Genomic DNA, 16,779 nt, shown 5'->3' on the forward strand with positions numbered 1-16,779 from the left:
AATGATATTGTACCAAAATGTCAATCAGGTTGATTCAAGTCATAGTTGTGTAAACTGTCTTTAGACCTGATACACAATAAACATCTTGTAGAAGACAGTTGTACTTTGACAATGACCTATGAGTTCATAATCGTAAAATTCCAAATAGTCTTAGTTTAGGTACATCAAGAAGTTCATAAACACAATTCAATGGTCAAGAAGGGATCATTTTCCCTTGGTATAGGAAGAGAAAAATCAAGGAAGATGATGTGATAAAGTCATTGACCAAGGTAGTAGAATATCGTAGAAGAGTTTTACGATGATTTCTAAACGCATTAGTACTAACTCGGACTACCAATTAGGATTTGTTGTTGACCATACCATAAGTCATCCTAGTAGCATAAAGTGGATGAGGGACTACATGTACACGATAATTGATGATAGACAAGTTCCATGGGTGAGTCAAGATACTCTCCTTTGTATCTTCTAGAGCTTGAGGTGTACATTGGCAACCCATGGGGTAGAGACTAAACATATCGCTTGGGTTAGATTGATCCGTTGTTAATTAATCTATGTGATGATATAGTTAATTAATTTGAAAGACCAATAAAGCTTATCGGGCCATAAGAGTGATTACGTAGACTGATATATGCGCCTAGAGGGTCACACACAAATGATCTTTTGGATGTCAGAAGATATATTTAAAGTTTGAGGGTTTTGTGAACAATACTCTCATAGGAGAAGACCATATACAAAATTCACCCAAGCCAGAATTGTTCAGGGTTCTTCATGTTCTTCTTCCTTCTGCCTTTAGCCCCTCTCCATTCCTGATGCAATCATGACTTCATGACGGCGTTGATGGAGCGTGAACAGAACTTATCAAAGTGAAGAGGAGATTTGGTGTGCTCAGGATCATGTGGATTAGTCTATAAGTTGCACACTTGAAAAACTCAACACGTCTCACTAGAGGATCTTAGAAATCACGGATGTGATCTATGCTCAGGTGATTTGATTTATTTTTTTGCTGATGCCTTCTCTAAGTCCTTTGTTTCATCCAGATCAAGGCGCTAGAATCCAACAATTGCCACGTCTCTTCATGGGCTTTATTCATGATCAAGTATCAAATATCTGGTATCTATTATCCAATATTCAATAGCGACAACGTGGTAACAATATTCAACCCGATACCTTGAACTATATCAGATTTGCCTATTGCCTCATGTCCCCACAAGTCTTCTATCTGATATCCAATATCCAATAACATCAACATGCTAACAATATTCGATCCGACTCCAAATCCATTAAGCATGTATCTGATTTCAGTATTGCCACATGTCCTCATAAGTCATGGATCTTATTCATGATTATATATGTGATATCTAGTATCCAGTATATGATAGTATCAGTGAGGTAATAGTATTTAATTTAATACCGATTAAACACCTATCCCCATGGGTTCTATTCATGATTAACTCACAAGAAAAATGGACTAATACTAAGCTGATAATTAGAGCTCCAAGAACTGGGCCACTCAAATCTTGCCACGTGGCGCAACCATTACACGGGGCTTAATAACCAATGGATGTTGTGGGGGAGGAAAAACGAAACCATTTCGTTATCTCTCGATCTCCAATGGCGTCTCTCAGCGCTGCCGTTCCTCATCTTGTGAATTCTCAACTGGGTTTTGATCGTTCTGCTGATTTGCTGCGGAGGAATGAAAATTTTCGGTGTTCGAGAGTCCAAATTCATGGTAATTTCAGCGGAGCTCGGGGGACGTCTGGCCGGTGGACGGATGGATCTCTTTGCTCCAGGCAAAGCACGAAGAGGTGATTCGCCAATGCACAACGGCTTCTACGGTTTCTTCTATGATGTACGTGCAGGCGTATCCAGATTTTGATTGTTTTTCGAATGGGGAAGAAATTCGATGAGGGAATCGTTCTGACAGTGGAATGAAATCTAAAATCCAGTGGTTGCGAGAAATTGCCGTCCAGGATTTCTTCTGCGATGCACCTGCAGATGTGTCCGAAAACTGAATTTTTTTCTTATGGGGAGAAATATGATGAAGGAATCGTTGAAACGTAGAAGAATACATCCGTGGGAAGTTGGAAAAAAAGGGGAAAAAAGGAGAAAGGGGATTAGAAACGTTAACTCGTAATTGAAATACTTTTCTCTACCTTCTTTATGGTATGTCGAACCAGTCTTTATTGGCCCCAGATCGTCGACGGTAGGTAATTCCTTGAACTGAAACAATGGGTAACATGATAAGCTTTCAAAGCCGAATGTACATGTAAAATGTTTTTGAGAAAGCCGGCGGAACTCAGTTTAGCACGTACTAAAGATAAATATACCTTTCTTTTCTTAACTGGGTAATGATACTTCTTTCCTCTTTCACTTGATGCGTTTGCGACTATTTTGTTTTCAAAATTATGGGGTATCAATTTATAATCAAAGGAATGGGGCATGCGTTTTAGGGGGAAGTCTCATGCAATATTGAGAACAATATTTATAATCTCTTCTAACATTTCGCTTGCATCGCTTACCCCTTTCATTTTTTCCAAACTTTGGACTTGATATTAGTAGTCTCACGTCTTTTTTTGCATCCTGTAAATGTGAAATGTCTTGATTGACGTACATTTCAACCTGTTAGTCTCTCTGGAATTTTCCCGTAAGAGTTTGTATAGTGCAGTGTATTGACTTACCTACAGTATAGCGGACATTTATGGACATTCCCGTGTCTTAATTAGACATGAAAATTGTTAGAGGTTAATTTGATTTTTTTTGTCAATGAGATAAATTTCCGATCTGTGCTATCAACATTTCTCTCTAGACAAGAACACACTTCTGTTTAATCTTTGCTTTGTAAACTGAGGTCTGTTGTTTCCGAAGTTTTTTGATGTTTTTCAGTGAAGTATGCAACATATAATCATAGATTTCCGATGTTTTTTTTTCAAAAAAAAATGTTTTCTTTGTATGCATAATAATAGACTATCCATTTTCAGGAAAGTATTGACCTGTGCGACAAGTAAAGATGCTGAGAAGTCTTTTCAGAAGACTGTGGAAGTTGATCGATTGATTGATATGCTGAGGGAATCAACCTCAAAGGAAGTGAGTTTTTAATAGATAAATTCCATTTTTGTGCTGTCGGAACAAGATGTGGAATGAAACAATTTATTTAGTTTTATTTTATATTTATTTTTCCTTATAGATTAGGCAAATTGAACCGCTTAATCATCTTATGATTCAAACAGAATAAGGACTGGTATTTAATGTTTTAGTGTGAAAAAACCATTTTTCAATTCAGTGCATCATTGCTGTAGACCAGAGACGGGTGATTTTAAATTTTAAATACTGTATTCAGTGTGAAAACCTATACATCCTTTGTTATAGACTGCACATTTTTCCTTTGTTATAGACTGCACATCCTTTGTTAGTAATTATTGCTGTTCGACTTTTTAATCGTTTTCCTTGATATATTTCAGCCTTTTCCACTTTTCTAGTTTATAATTGGTTGAGTGCTTATATCTTTGAAATAAAGTTGTCATGGTTTCTTGTTTTTGATGGTTTAAATCCACCCATAGATGGCTTTTCTCTGAATAGACAAGTGTCTAAATTTCTGTAAGATTCAAGCGCTTACCAACTGTGCCAAAAGCTATGGCTGATAGTCAGGGGGGCTTCTTTTCCTCTTTAAACTAGATGTCATGCTTCAACACTCCCCTGCAATACCTGCCGCTGGCTTATTTTATGGCCCTGGCATGCAGTGTGTTGATTCTGGGATCTGAGCCTGCTACCTGCTCTGATACCATGTTAGATTCAAGTGCGTAGCAACCGTGCTAAAAGCTATCTCTGATATAAAGGGCGCCACTTTTCATCTTTAAGCTGGATTTTATGCTTCAAACTTTTCAATTGTGGCCTATTTATACTCGATGTAGACAAGTTGTGGAAACTTTATTATGTTTGTAGATGAGTCTACTGAAGAAATACCCACGAAGAACATGTGAACATAGGGAGGCATGTGAATGCCCTTTTTGAAATTTGTCAGGACTTGAGGTCCCATAAATAAGAAGGGCCTACACTCAACAAAAGCATGTGGCATTTTCCCACCATAATTGGCTGGAACTGAGCTGGGGCTGGAGCAAGGAGGAGGCCAATCTGGTGGATTCCTTGGAGGAATGCTGATTCAGTGGCGTCCTAGTTATTTCTAACCCTACCTTCACCCGACTTCAGGTCTGTGGAGCTTTATCCAGCTTTTGATTTTCCTGACGGAGGACATGTAGTGATTTGAGATCTCTTATTTCCGAAGCCTTTGTTCTCAAAATAATTCACTATTTAATTGAAACTGAGAAGATCTGGATCAGTTTCTCCTTTTAACCTTCATTCCTGGTGATATAGCTTCACGAACTGGTGATCATTTCTTGAATGACCAAATGACCCTAGTTAAGTGTCTTAACAATTCTAAATTTGTCTCGTTGTCTATTCTAGTAGAATAACTTTTTTATGGTGTATTGAGAATCACCTTTTTTCATGATAAAAGCGCTAAATTTTTTTTTCATTGTTCCATTATTTGTTCTGTGAAACTGTTTGGTTTATTTCAACAAAGTCAGTGCCAATCCAACCGTGGCATATTCAGCAGAAAATTTCATATCTGTGCTGTTTTTTCTCTTTTGTGCCGTTACGTAAGAGGGCTATAAATTATAGAAAGAAACAAATTGGTCCTTTGAATCGTAGTCATTTGGACATTGTTGGAATCATGATTCTTTTTCGTTTGGTGAACTTCTGTGCCTGATGTTTTTCTCATTCTTTCTTGTTAAAACAGCTCGAGAAGCTTATCGTTGAGAACATTCTGTCATTTGATGAGAGTTTCTGGATTCGACTTGCTGCTAGAAGCGACACATGCAAATCAGATGACGATAAAGCATGGTTTTTCACTTGTAGCATTTGTGTCATCCATGTTGTGTTATTGATTTCATTAGGTTTAATGAGTGCATTATCCAATGAACTAGGCACCATCCAATTTATTTCTACCTTAAGTTGATTGAGTCTATGATTTGGCGGTGTTATCCATTAATGTTTGGTGGATTCATATGTTGGGAAAAAATGTATTACATTCTACTCATCATCAGGGCCCTCTCTGGCTTTTAAGTGGTGTTCTTGTGCTCTACGTGTAGTGCATTCTTCCTTATGCTCCAGCTTGAGGGGGCTGTTGTGGTTCATATGCGATTTGTCCAGATGACCTCAGCCCATTTTTCTCTCTTTTTCTGTCTCTCTCACCCACTATCTACCCCAGAACTCATATAGTTACAGATTTATCGATCAAAGTTTACCTAGACCTTTGAATTAGACGAAGGCTGGAGAAAGACTAAACTTTCAAGAATCATGATTCAGCTTTGAATTAGAGCTCTCTCCTGTTCTGCAAGATGGGATATACCAGTTTCTTGCAGGCTTAAGCTCTAAGTTTGAAAACACAGAGAATCAGCTTCTAAATAGAGCACATGTTCCATATTTAATATCGTATCTTAGTGAGTCAAATCTTGCAATCACTTTCTGCGCCTTCTAAGTGACAAGGGAATAAGACAAAATTGAAATTCTTGAAGAGATTAAAGCCTTTGTCTTGCAATTTCGGAAGGCAACTATCCTTTGATCTTGGCTTACATCTGATGACATATATTCCTGGAGTCATGATTACTTCGCATATTAAAATCTTATCTCTTTCTTAATCAGGAAAAAATGATCTCTTACATTATTAGTGCAAGGCGTTTCTGCACTAATAGGTATTTTTACTTTCCTGTAGAAAGACTATGAGGAATTGGCGACAACAGTGATGAGTATAGTTGAATGTGTTGTTCACAAGACTAAGGTACAATGTCCTCTGCATCTCATTTTTTGTCTTTCTTGAAAAACTGACGCCCAATGGGGCTTTGTTTTCATGCCTTAGCTTATCAGATGGTAAGACGTTCAACATCTGTTCTCTCATTGATCTAGTAATTTGATACTTCATAAGATACCAAGAAAGCATTAAATGTGTTAATAAGCTTCCACTTTATGTCAGTTACAGTTATTGGGCTGTAAATTGAAAAGATTATGGTTCAATGTAGTGATTCGATCCTCCTTACAGATGAAAAACTATGACAAAAGTCATTACCAAGTTTAACTCATCGTTTCTGACACTGCTCCTAAAAAAGGGTGAATTCTTGTCCATCTAGATCATAGTCTCGAATGGTATAGAGTACGTGAGAGGTATTGATGATAAAATATGGGTAGATGGTTGTGTTCACCCTCTGATATCCACCCCAATATCCAATATCCGACAAACTGATATGCGATATCTGGGAAAATTGGGATGAATGCAGATGCCGCTATCGCATATTGGCCTGGATGTCAGCACTGTACCTGATATCCAATATTGCCGCCTTGCGGACGGTGACAGATGACTTTTCAGGATATCGGATTTTAGACATTAGATATTCAATATTTGGGTGTCGAACATTATGTTAATTGAGAGAGAGAGAGGTGTACCACCCCTACTCCATTGTATATTGGGGATATTTTTATAATTTCCTTCCCTTGTGTGTTTTCCCTTCAATAGTGCAGCCCTCCCTTTAGGGGGCAGTCAAGAAGAGCAATTGTGTCTCATTTTCCACTTTTCCCTTTCCCTATCTCCATCTCATTTCTCCTCTCCTATCCCTCTCGGCCTATCTTCATGCCGTTCCCTGACCTCCCTCTCAACTCGCTCATTCCAATGATGATCGTATCAGTGATATCATTTCTCCCTTCTGAACGGTCCTAAATTGGATAGTTCCTCATTTCACAAGCTAAATATTACATTACTATAGGATCCCAAACAAGGTCCTACTACCTGCTTGCCCTTCTCCCCTCATTGCCTCCTCTCCTTCCCTCACCACTTTCTTCCTCCTTCCCTCTTCACTGCGTCCTTCCTCTGGCCCCTGGCCATCCTCTTTCAGCCCTCCCCTCCATCACCGCCACCTACTCCATCCTCAACTCATCCTCCGCCTCCTGCTTTTCACCTCGTTACCCAAGATGCCCTGCTCCGCCCTTCTGTCACCCCCCTTGCTTCTCTACCACTTCTTGCCAGCCACAGCAGGCTGCAACGATGGGTTACAAGATGAAGATTCCCAGTAGCGAACTGAGAGAGAGACTGTTTGACAGGGGGGCGTTTCCAGCCTTGTTGAAGCCCTGACAGCCATACCTTCCTCTCAGATGTGACCTTCCTCTCTGTTGCCTTCCCAACTAAAGCTGTCAATGTGACCATAGACTTGTATTTTATGCATTAAATTTATATCATAAACTAGCCACTCCACGCCTTGTGCAATATCCCATGTATAAACAACTGTGACTCCTCTTTGCAAAACCAAAATACCCTTCTTCAACCCACCATATTTCCTGCGTTCAACCAACCTCCCCTATCATATATTTTCCTATACATTGACACCTACGAATTTGAACAATTCTCCTTTTTGTCAGCACATGACCTAAACCAGGTGAGAATTAAGATAAACATTATGATTTCTTCAAAAAAAAAAGATAAAACATATATCTTTGGCATCTTTTCCTAGGATTTTCATTATATTTTAAACGGATCCTAATTATTAATCAGCTGAATATCTCATTATGTGCATCAGCAAGTTAAACCGTCTAATTTAGTTGAGATAATGAAAAACTACCTTTAAGAACTCATCACAGACGGCAATCAGCTTGAGTATATGAGTGCAAGACACAAATAGGCCATTAACTAATATATAAACTAGGGTGAGACCAGTGGGCAGTGGCTCAGTCAAGGCATGAGTGGCCAAGAGATTTGCCTGGTCTCTATTATGCTGATTTTAATCTCTGGCTTAGCTGTTTCCGTCCTTCTATTTAATTTTTTTGGTTTTGGTTTTTTCCATATGAGCTACTTGTGTAGAATCCTATCACATTGTATGCTTGGATATAGCCTGGAGTTGTCTGTGCAAAGAAACTGAACGGAACCTGGAATCCGGTCATTTGAGCTAACCTTCACCTTCTACATTGGAGGAAGATGAGGGAAGGACACAGATTGGGGGACTTTTTTCATATTTTAAATTTTTCCTAGCCTCCTAGGTTTGAAAACCTACCGTTCATCAGCACTGAAACTCTCCAATATTTCAGCCAAATTTGGAGACAGAAAGCTGATAAATGTATCGTAGATGAGAAATGTTTATGATGGAAAATATGTTCTCATAGAAGATCTGTTGCTTGAAGAATATATGGAATTGGGGACTCCATTGGTCTTTTTCCTATTGAAATGGACGGATATGTTATTGAATTTATGTTTCCCTTTTTGTCTCTGTTAATTTCGTTTACTATATACAAGGAAACATTCAACCTCGCCTTTGGGGCTGGCAAGTCCTGCACTTTTTTAGTCCTGCACTTTGGGGCTGGCAAATTAGTTTCTTTATCCAGCAAAGATGATGAATGTGAAATCCGGTGCTGTTTATAAGCTTTAACCTGATGAATTGTTGTTCATTTGATTTCTGAAGGAAAAAATTGAATCATCAACTGACGTCCTTAAATCCGTCCTCAAACCTGTCATTCATGGAGATGGAGAGATTGCTTGGCCTCCGCAAGACCCAATGGCCCTAGTGTCCATGGAGAGAGTAAGTGCTGCCTTCCTAAAAATGGTTCTAAAAAGCTGCACATTCTGTTGATATTGACAGCCTATCTGCTATTTATTCTGTGGTAATTTTTCTGATTAAATCAATACACTCTTCAAGCCTTGGGTGTTCTTTGATCTGTCAAATGCATGCTGTGCTAGCCATGTATTGTGGGGATAAAGATTCATTCTATTACTCAACAGAAACATACACTTGTAATACATTACTTTTTATCTACTTGAGTCCATCTCAACCTTTGAATCAGTAAAAGTGAGATATCATTCATTTTCCGTAGTTTATACAATTAAAATGCTAATCGTATCAGGTTGGTTCTTTATAGAATAGGAAGTAGAAAAAACTACGTTCTCACCCTTGACAGTGATTCATCTGAAATTCAAATTATTGTTGTCTTACACCAATCTATTTCTATTTTAATAATATGGAGGCTGATTTCAAACAATGAAGACATAGTTATCCTACACCCAATCCGGAATATTTTTTCGGTGGCATGAGTTTCTTTATTTATCATTCAGGAAATGAAATTAAGGGACCAAGAAGGACAGTTGGATGAAGGATTTTTGTCGGAGGTGAATGCTCAATTGCGTCAGGTAATTTTTTCTATTGTATATGTTGAGATGTAGTTACTTGGAGAGATTACTTTTAATATAACTTGAATGATGTTTATTTGACTTGTCTATATTATATTGTTTCAAATTGGCAATTGAATACAATATCGAGATTTCCTTTTGTACACGTCTGTATAAGGAAAATAGTTATCATTTTCATTGAATGTAATATCAGCTTAAACATTTAATTTCTTTAATCTTCGATGGTGACACTTTAACCTCTTATTTTGGGCTTTTATATCCCAGAATCATGGGGAGAAAATGAGTAATCAAATGGAGAGCTTTGGGTTTATCCCCTGAGATTTTGGGACCTGCCAGTGATATTTTTTATTTTAATTTATTTTATTTTTTATTGGCAAAAAACACAGTGCCGGGTAAGGCCAACCCTAAGGTTGTGCCCACAGACCAATCCAGCCGTGCCCTGGACGCCACGCATGCGGTTTTTATTTATTAAGTGGACTGTTCATCTGCGTTTATAGGCATGGAGCGAGCGTAAATATCCCACTTACACATGGGCCCTGCTCGCCCACACCTAGGGAGCAGTAAAAGAAAAAATACATGAGTGATACCTTGGAAGTACCCGGAGAAGTTAGCTCGTGCTGGTAGTGTGGTGGACCCCGGCTGCAGTGGTTGTGCATAGAGTGCGCGGAGCTCTTCCCGCCTTCATTAGGTGTCAGCATGGAGGTGCGCGGCGAGTACAGCAATCAGGCGAGAGGCGAGCACCCCTGCCTCTAGTGCTCCATGCAATACGCCAGCTGCGTGGGCCATCCTTCGGCAGAGAGTGACGCGTACATAGAGCTGACAGGCCGAGATGCTCTACGTGGTGGCATCCTCGAGCTTCCCGAGGAAGGTCTTGCCAAGAGAGGTAAAGAGAGGAAGGGGCTCGAGTGCATACCGCATGGTTGGCAAGGGCATCCGTTGTCTGGTTGCCCTCGCACAGTTGGTGGCGAATACTAATCAAATGGGGGCAACACCGCATGATGTCTTGCCACATGCTCTGTAGGCGCCACTGGGAGGATGTACCTGCACAAAGCGTATCAACTAACACATGTGAGTCCAATTCTATGACGATACTGTGAAAGTTTCGCTCCTCGTAGTGGAACAAGCCATCACGTATCACTATAGCCTCGGCTGTTGTATTAGTTTGTATGCCGTAAAAGGATGAGAAAGCGAAAAGAATACTCCCTGTATGATCTCACAGAATACTGTCTCCTCTGGTCGGTTCGGGTTCCCTTTGGGCGCACCATCCACATTCAACTTGACAATACCAACTGGCAGCGGATGCCAATAGATAATATGTAGCCAAGTGGTGATGGGGGTCTGAGTCACCTGAATGCCCCAAGTGCGAAGAAGATCGCATATAAGGCTGGAACTGCGTGCAAGGCGCGGTAGGAGATGATGGGTGCGATGTATCCATCGCTCGTCTCGTCGCATGATATCCAATGCTCGCATGGGGGTCCCTACAAAACGAGAAGAATTTCGCCCTTTCCATATCTCCTACAATAGTAAGCTATGGTGATGTGTAGGTAGGGGCTCCACTTAGAGCGTGTGGGCAAGATAAACATCTTGCCAAAACACTTAAACGGTAATAGGGAAACACAATTGCTGAGTAGTGGGTGCCAAAGATGTGTAAATTGACGTCAACAGTCTAGAGCGATCTTATTATGGAAGAAAAGGTGTTCCATAGACTCAACTTGGAAAGGAGGCCATCAATGGCAATGCGAGCTTAGTGAGAATGAAGGAGACGTGAGGGAGAATCGCTGGATGCGAGATGCGGCGAACCCAGGTCTATGTAGGGGATCTGTCGCAAAAGTGTCCCAAGAGGACTGACAAGAGAAATACCCGTCGAGTGTCAGTGTCCAAATGGGGCAATCGCTAGAGGTTCCTATAGTAGTATTCAGAGCATGAGGTAGCGTATCGAGTGGGAGGCCATGATGTTCCCATAAGGCGTGTGTTGCCCGTGTGCAGTTATACCACAGTCAACCGCGGTATATACGGTACGAAGTGGGCATGGCAGGCTAGGGGTGGGTTAGCGAGCCATGTATCATACCACACGCTAATCGTGCGTTGGCCTACATGCCAACGTGTGACAGTGGATATCGCTAGCCAATGTTTCTGCTAAGTTCGCCATCTTTTGTGGCCCCGAATGTCCGACTCTCTGCGAGCCCACTCGTCATACTTGGCCGAGATAAAACTTCCCAACGGGGAGTTTGTAGTACGCATACACCACACAAGCTTCTTCTGAAACATTTCTTGGACGTCCTGAGGGCGTCTGATCCCTAGACTCCCTTCGACCGTCGGTTGACAAAATTTCTGCTTAGAAACCCAGTGATGCTTACACTCTCCCTCAAGGTGACCCAACCATAGGAAACTCGGGCATAATCGCTCCACGGAGCAAAGGGCAGTGAGCGATAATGAATGGACCGCCAGGGTATGCAGCAAGATGCTCATGAGAACTTGCCGAAGAAGTTGGATGCACCCACCAGGGGAGAGGAAACGAAGTTTTCATCCATCTAGTTTCTTTCTTAGCTTGGCCAACAAGGCATCGAAATAATGATGTCGCATTGGTCGCGAAAGATGGGGCATCCGAGATAGTCAAAAGGAAGGCATCCTCGTGAGTATTGGGTATAGTGTTGGATAATCTGGGAATGCTTTACGGTGGTGGGTGGACCAACCATAAGGCTACTCTTCGAAGCATTGACGAGCTGACCAAAAGTCTGCTCGTACGCACTGAGTACACTCATAAGTTCCTTCATGGATTTTTTAGATCCATTGAGGAAGATGATGGCATCATCTGCGAGTAGAATATGCGAGAGGATCGGGCAACCCCTTTTCGTAAAATATTGTTGGTTGAGGCCTCGGGCGATCAATTGTGTGAGTGATCGACTAAAGACCTACTCCATCAATATGAAAACGGTAGGTGAGATAGGATCACCTTGCCGTAGACCTCACGTGGCAGTGAAGAAGCCAGTGGAGTTTCCTTCCACCAAGAGAGAGAAATGGTTCTCTCTAATGCAAGCATCCATAAGAGCGATGAATGCATCGGTGAAACCAAAGCGACGTAACACTATGGTTAAGAAATTCCACTCGACTCTATCAAAAGCCTTCTCCATATCGAGTTTGATGGTTAGGACCTGCCAGTGATATACAAGATCTATAGTTGTATCTACATTTTCCCCAATCTTCTTCTTTATTTTGCAGAGGATTAAGATATGGTAATTCCTGCAAATAGTTGCATTAGCTTTAAACTATGCAGCCGAATTATTATTGAAATAACCCTGCGCATTATCAGACTCTTGAAAATTGTTCCATGAGCTTTAAACTAGTTTATCAGCTGAAGGTCCAAAAGTGTCTTTGAATATTAAAGCATAAGTTTTGAATATTCATGGCTGTACCAGCTTTAGTCTTGAGGAGATACACACAGCTGATTCCTCTCAAATCATTAATTAGTATAATAAATCTCTGGACTTCTGAGAATGCTGCTGTTTGGTAGTCCGCAAGCATCACTGTAGACAAGGATGCCAGAGTAAGCTGACCCCTTGCACTTAGCCCCCAAAAGGAGGTTCGTGATTGGAATATTGAGTTGTATCACATCTTAGAGAACTGATGGAAATATTTTGTGCAAAAGTTTGAGGCTTGAGTGCCCAATTTAATAAATGGAGATATTTGACCTGATCTAGATGGTGGGTGTTATCTACTTTGCGTACTGGGCATTCTGCCGTCATCGTAGTGCAAGCATTATCTTCAAAATAAGGTAGGTCACAAATGTTAACAGGCTCAATCGTCCAGTTCGATTCCTTAGCATAGACAAACCAACCACCATATTCATTGTTCGTTAACAACTAAAATCTATCACCAATATCTGGGTGAAAATAAATTGGTTAAGTAGATGCAGATGAAGAAAATTCTTGAGTAGTTCCATATTTATGATTTCAATACTTCATTCCGAGCATGTTTCATTACAGACTTCTCTCTTTGTATGAATTTTTTTTCTCTGGTTATGAAGCTATGGATCCTCTCGTCATTAATATTTTGGAGCAAATCTTATGTTGCCATTTCCGTTCAGAAATCTTCTGGAATACTTTCTCAAAAGTATCCCCAACCATTTATGTTATAATGGTGTCCTCCGCCCTCGCAGATCTTTTATAGTTGCAAGGTGGTCACCCATTTCTCTTCCAATAAGAATGAGTTGTACAGCCTCAAACAACTGTAGACAGTCTATATAACCCGACTTGCTGACCATTGATGTTAATTGCATTGGCTGACTGTTGTTGGAGTTGAATTCTGCTTCGTCCTGCTATTCTGATATGATCCTATACCCCAAAGTTATCTTTGGTATTTTATCCCACAAAGGGCATTTTAATCATTTCGTGTTTTAGGATAGGTTAATCATTCCTCTTTAAATACTTTTAGATCTGTCTTCAGGAGGTGCCAAGAATCAAAGTAACATTGCCGATTGGTCCCGTCGCTTTGACCGTCTGCAGATCCCCTTCTGTCCATCATTACCTCTCCAGATCTTCAGCCGGCTCTCTGTCAATCCGATCCCTAACCCTCAGATCATGAAAAGTGTATTAATTATAGCTCCTGGTAGAGAATTCTTCTGTGAAAAACAATGATCTCTAAAAACTTAAACTAGAGAAAAAGATATGGTTGCCAAAGCGACATTATATGATTTTTTGCCAAAGTGACATTTTATATCATTCTCTTGCAGGCAAAGGAGGATGGAGATAAGCCAGGTCTAGAGGCCATGCTGCAAAAGGTCTTGCAGATATATGCGTCCAATGTGCTATCTAAGCGTACTTACGCAAAAAGAGGTGAAGACATTAAATACCCTGCTGCTTTTATAGAATTAGTTTTCTTTTGAATTTTTTCTGTTATTTCTAGTGCTTAGATAGTCTATCTGAGCTCTACCAATGCAATTATGTATGCGCTTTTATGCCTTTCTTTTTGACAAAGAGGTCAGCAATACCAGAAAGACAGGCTGTTTAAATGAAACCATTTGTATGGCTCTTCAGACTTGACTTCTTCAGATTCATTCCTATAAAGTTCATGGCACTTTGATACGCAATTCAAATTATTAGATACTGATAGCCCTGTCCTACCAAGGGCTAGTTTAGTTGTTTTAGCCCAGTTGGGCACTTTAGTCATTTTCCAATATGCTTGTATTTCTCTTTCAATAGAGTAGGCATCCCTTTAAGAGAGCATAAAAGTATCATCAAGTTGGTTTCTCCGACTCCCCTGTGCAATGTCCATCCCACTGGTAATCCCTCCCAGAACGATGTCCATTCTGCCAGGGCCTCTCCTCTTCTCAATGACCACTCTGGCATATTCTGTCCCTCTGCCGATGACCACTCCAGCATCTTCTGTCCCTCTGCCGATGACCACTCCGGCATCTTCTGTCCCTCTGCCGATGACCACTCCGGCATCTTCTGTCCCTCTGCCGATGACCACTCCGGCATATTCTGTCCCTCTGCCGATGACCACTCCGGCATCTTCTGTCCCTCTGCCGATGACCACTCCATCATCTTCTGTCATTCCGCCGGTGACCACTGTGGCGTCTTCTCCTACCGCTCACATCCTCTCCCCACTAGGAACTCATGGTGTCCTATCAGATACCTTTTAAAACTATATTTTATTTTTAAAACTGAGGGGAGCTGGTGTCAGATGCTTTGGCTCATGGTACTAAAATTTCTAATCTCACACAGGTCCTGCTTCTGTTAAATTCCTTAGCATTCATTAGAATGGTTTCCCACCTGATTGATAAGTTCCTTCTATTGACAAGAATAAAATAGGATGTTTTCTGTATCTTCTGTCCTGTAATATTCACGTTAAATTTTTCAGTTATATTCTCGTGATATTCATGTTCCTTTTTTTTTTTGAAGAAAGATATTCATGTTCCTTTTTAAAACTGATATTCGCATTATATTTCTGGGCTTAATTGTATTTAAAATGTCCTGATTTTTTTCTTGGTGCAATTCGCTGCACCTGATATCTTTTCACCCCTTCCAAGGACTCATGCCTATCATTCTATTCTGGCACAGGGAATGAAGTATTGGAGGATGAAAGATTTCTGGAAACTTTAATCAGAGGTACTTTTACTTCTTGAAAAGTTTAATTTTTCAGGTACAATTTTTCCAGACATGCCGCTGGTGCTCCTTCATTGGTATAGTTTATTTGTAAAGACAACCCTAATTTTCGTTGCTCATTTCTTAAACGGGTTAAATTTTCATGTGAGATTAGTTTTGGAACTCAAAAAATGATTGTTATAAGGCACTCAAAGAAATTCTATAATTACTCTTAAGTTTTAAGGAACTAATTATGTGAAGAATAAACTGCTTTAGTCCTATAATTACACTGCACTTTCACACATTTTCTCACAGCTCCGGAAACAAGCTGGAACAAGATCCTGATAGACGGATTGAATATGGGGAAAGGAAATATTTCACCTGAGGATCTGTACGCTGTTATCAAGAAAAGAATTGAGAGAACATTGATACGGACGGTGATTTGTTATCTTATCTTCTTTATTTTATCTTCTTTTTCTACTATTTTCTCTTCTCTTTGAAGTTTCCTAACCTATAGATGTCACTTCTCTGTGAATACAGGAAGGTGGTTCCTATCAGCAGCGTATATTGGTCGAGTATCTTCAAGGGATTGAATTGAGAGCAAAAGAAATCGTTGAAATTTTGCAAGGTAATCGACCATGAAAACGAACATTTGTCTTGGAGAGTATTTTCTTCCATCAGGCACAGATATAATTATTTAATTCATAACAGAATAAGACAATAGGTATGTCATTCTTTTCTCCAGAATGGATTCTTTCTTAATTTTTTTTAATCGACTGAAGATGGTCCACCACACATGGGAGGAAAAATATGATATTGATCCACCACACTTTCCCTGTACTGTTGAACCTATTGTCATAGTTATTATGAAATTAATTAATCTTATTCTATGTTATTCTATGCGAACTAGAGATTTATTACATCATCGAATGATCTTATATTTTAAATTATATCCAGCATTTGGCGACAATTGAAGAGATTCACCTCGCATTTTGTCCTTTACTTCTGGTCAAAGAGGAAATCAGGTAGAGTACGTGCATAGAAAAGCTCTTCAGGAAGAGACACTGATCCTATGTACTACTGATTGAGTCAACATATTCGTCATTGTTTTATATTAGCTAAAAGTTGTACATAAATAAAACAATATTATGATCCTATGCAATCCCTAGAAATGGGATCATGCTACAGTTTTATTCATGTATATTTTTAGCTAAAATAAGATAATGATGACTATGTTAACTCCATCGATCAATTCCTTAGGCTAGAGGATCAATTGAGCTGCCTTGGCAAAAGGAGATCTGACTTGCCATGTCTGATTGATTGCAAGAAAACTATACTGCATAAATAATATTTCAGTAGTTAGTTTGTTACCTGAAGGATATTATAACAATGACTACAAATGGTAAAAAACCTGGTAAAACCCTAAAAATTGTGTGTAGAACTGCTTATTCCAATTCTTGAAAATTTAATTCTGATTGATGA

At 39.9% G+C, this 16,779-nt stretch overlaps 1 protein-coding gene across 3 annotated transcripts; it reads left to right on the plus strand.

The window, feature by feature from the left end:
• The first annotated feature begins 1,570 nt into the window (after window positions 1–1,570).
• Window positions 1,571–16,044, plus strand: LOC144716602 (uncharacterized). Of its 3 annotated transcripts, none has more exons than XM_078591785.1 (10): window positions 1,571–1,849; window positions 2,979–3,084; window positions 4,793–4,891; window positions 5,768–5,833; window positions 8,493–8,609; window positions 9,140–9,214; window positions 13,944–14,046; window positions 15,274–15,321; window positions 15,613–15,734; window positions 15,838–16,044. In XM_078591785.1, the coding sequence occupies exons 1-10, from the start codon at window positions 1,845–1,847 to the stop codon at window positions 15,937–15,939; spliced, it is 843 nt and encodes a 280-aa protein (XP_078447911.1). In that variant the 5' UTR covers window positions 1,571–1,844; the 3' UTR covers window positions 15,940–16,044. The 3 variants fall into 3 exon arrangements, with proteins under 3 accessions (XP_078447911.1, XP_078447909.1, XP_078447910.1); XM_078591783.1 differs by having other exon boundaries at window positions 1,571–1,805; XM_078591784.1 differs by lacking the exons at window positions 4,793–4,891; window positions 5,768–5,833 and having other exon boundaries at window positions 1,571–1,805.
• Window positions 16,045–16,779: the final 735 nt, after the last annotated feature.

The sequence above is a fragment of the Wolffia australiana genome, chromosome 2, assembly GCF_029677425.1.
Source record: "Wolffia australiana isolate 7733 chromosome 2, ASM2967742v1".
NCBI classification, from domain to species: domain Eukaryota; kingdom Viridiplantae; phylum Streptophyta; class Magnoliopsida; order Alismatales; family Araceae; genus Wolffia; species Wolffia australiana.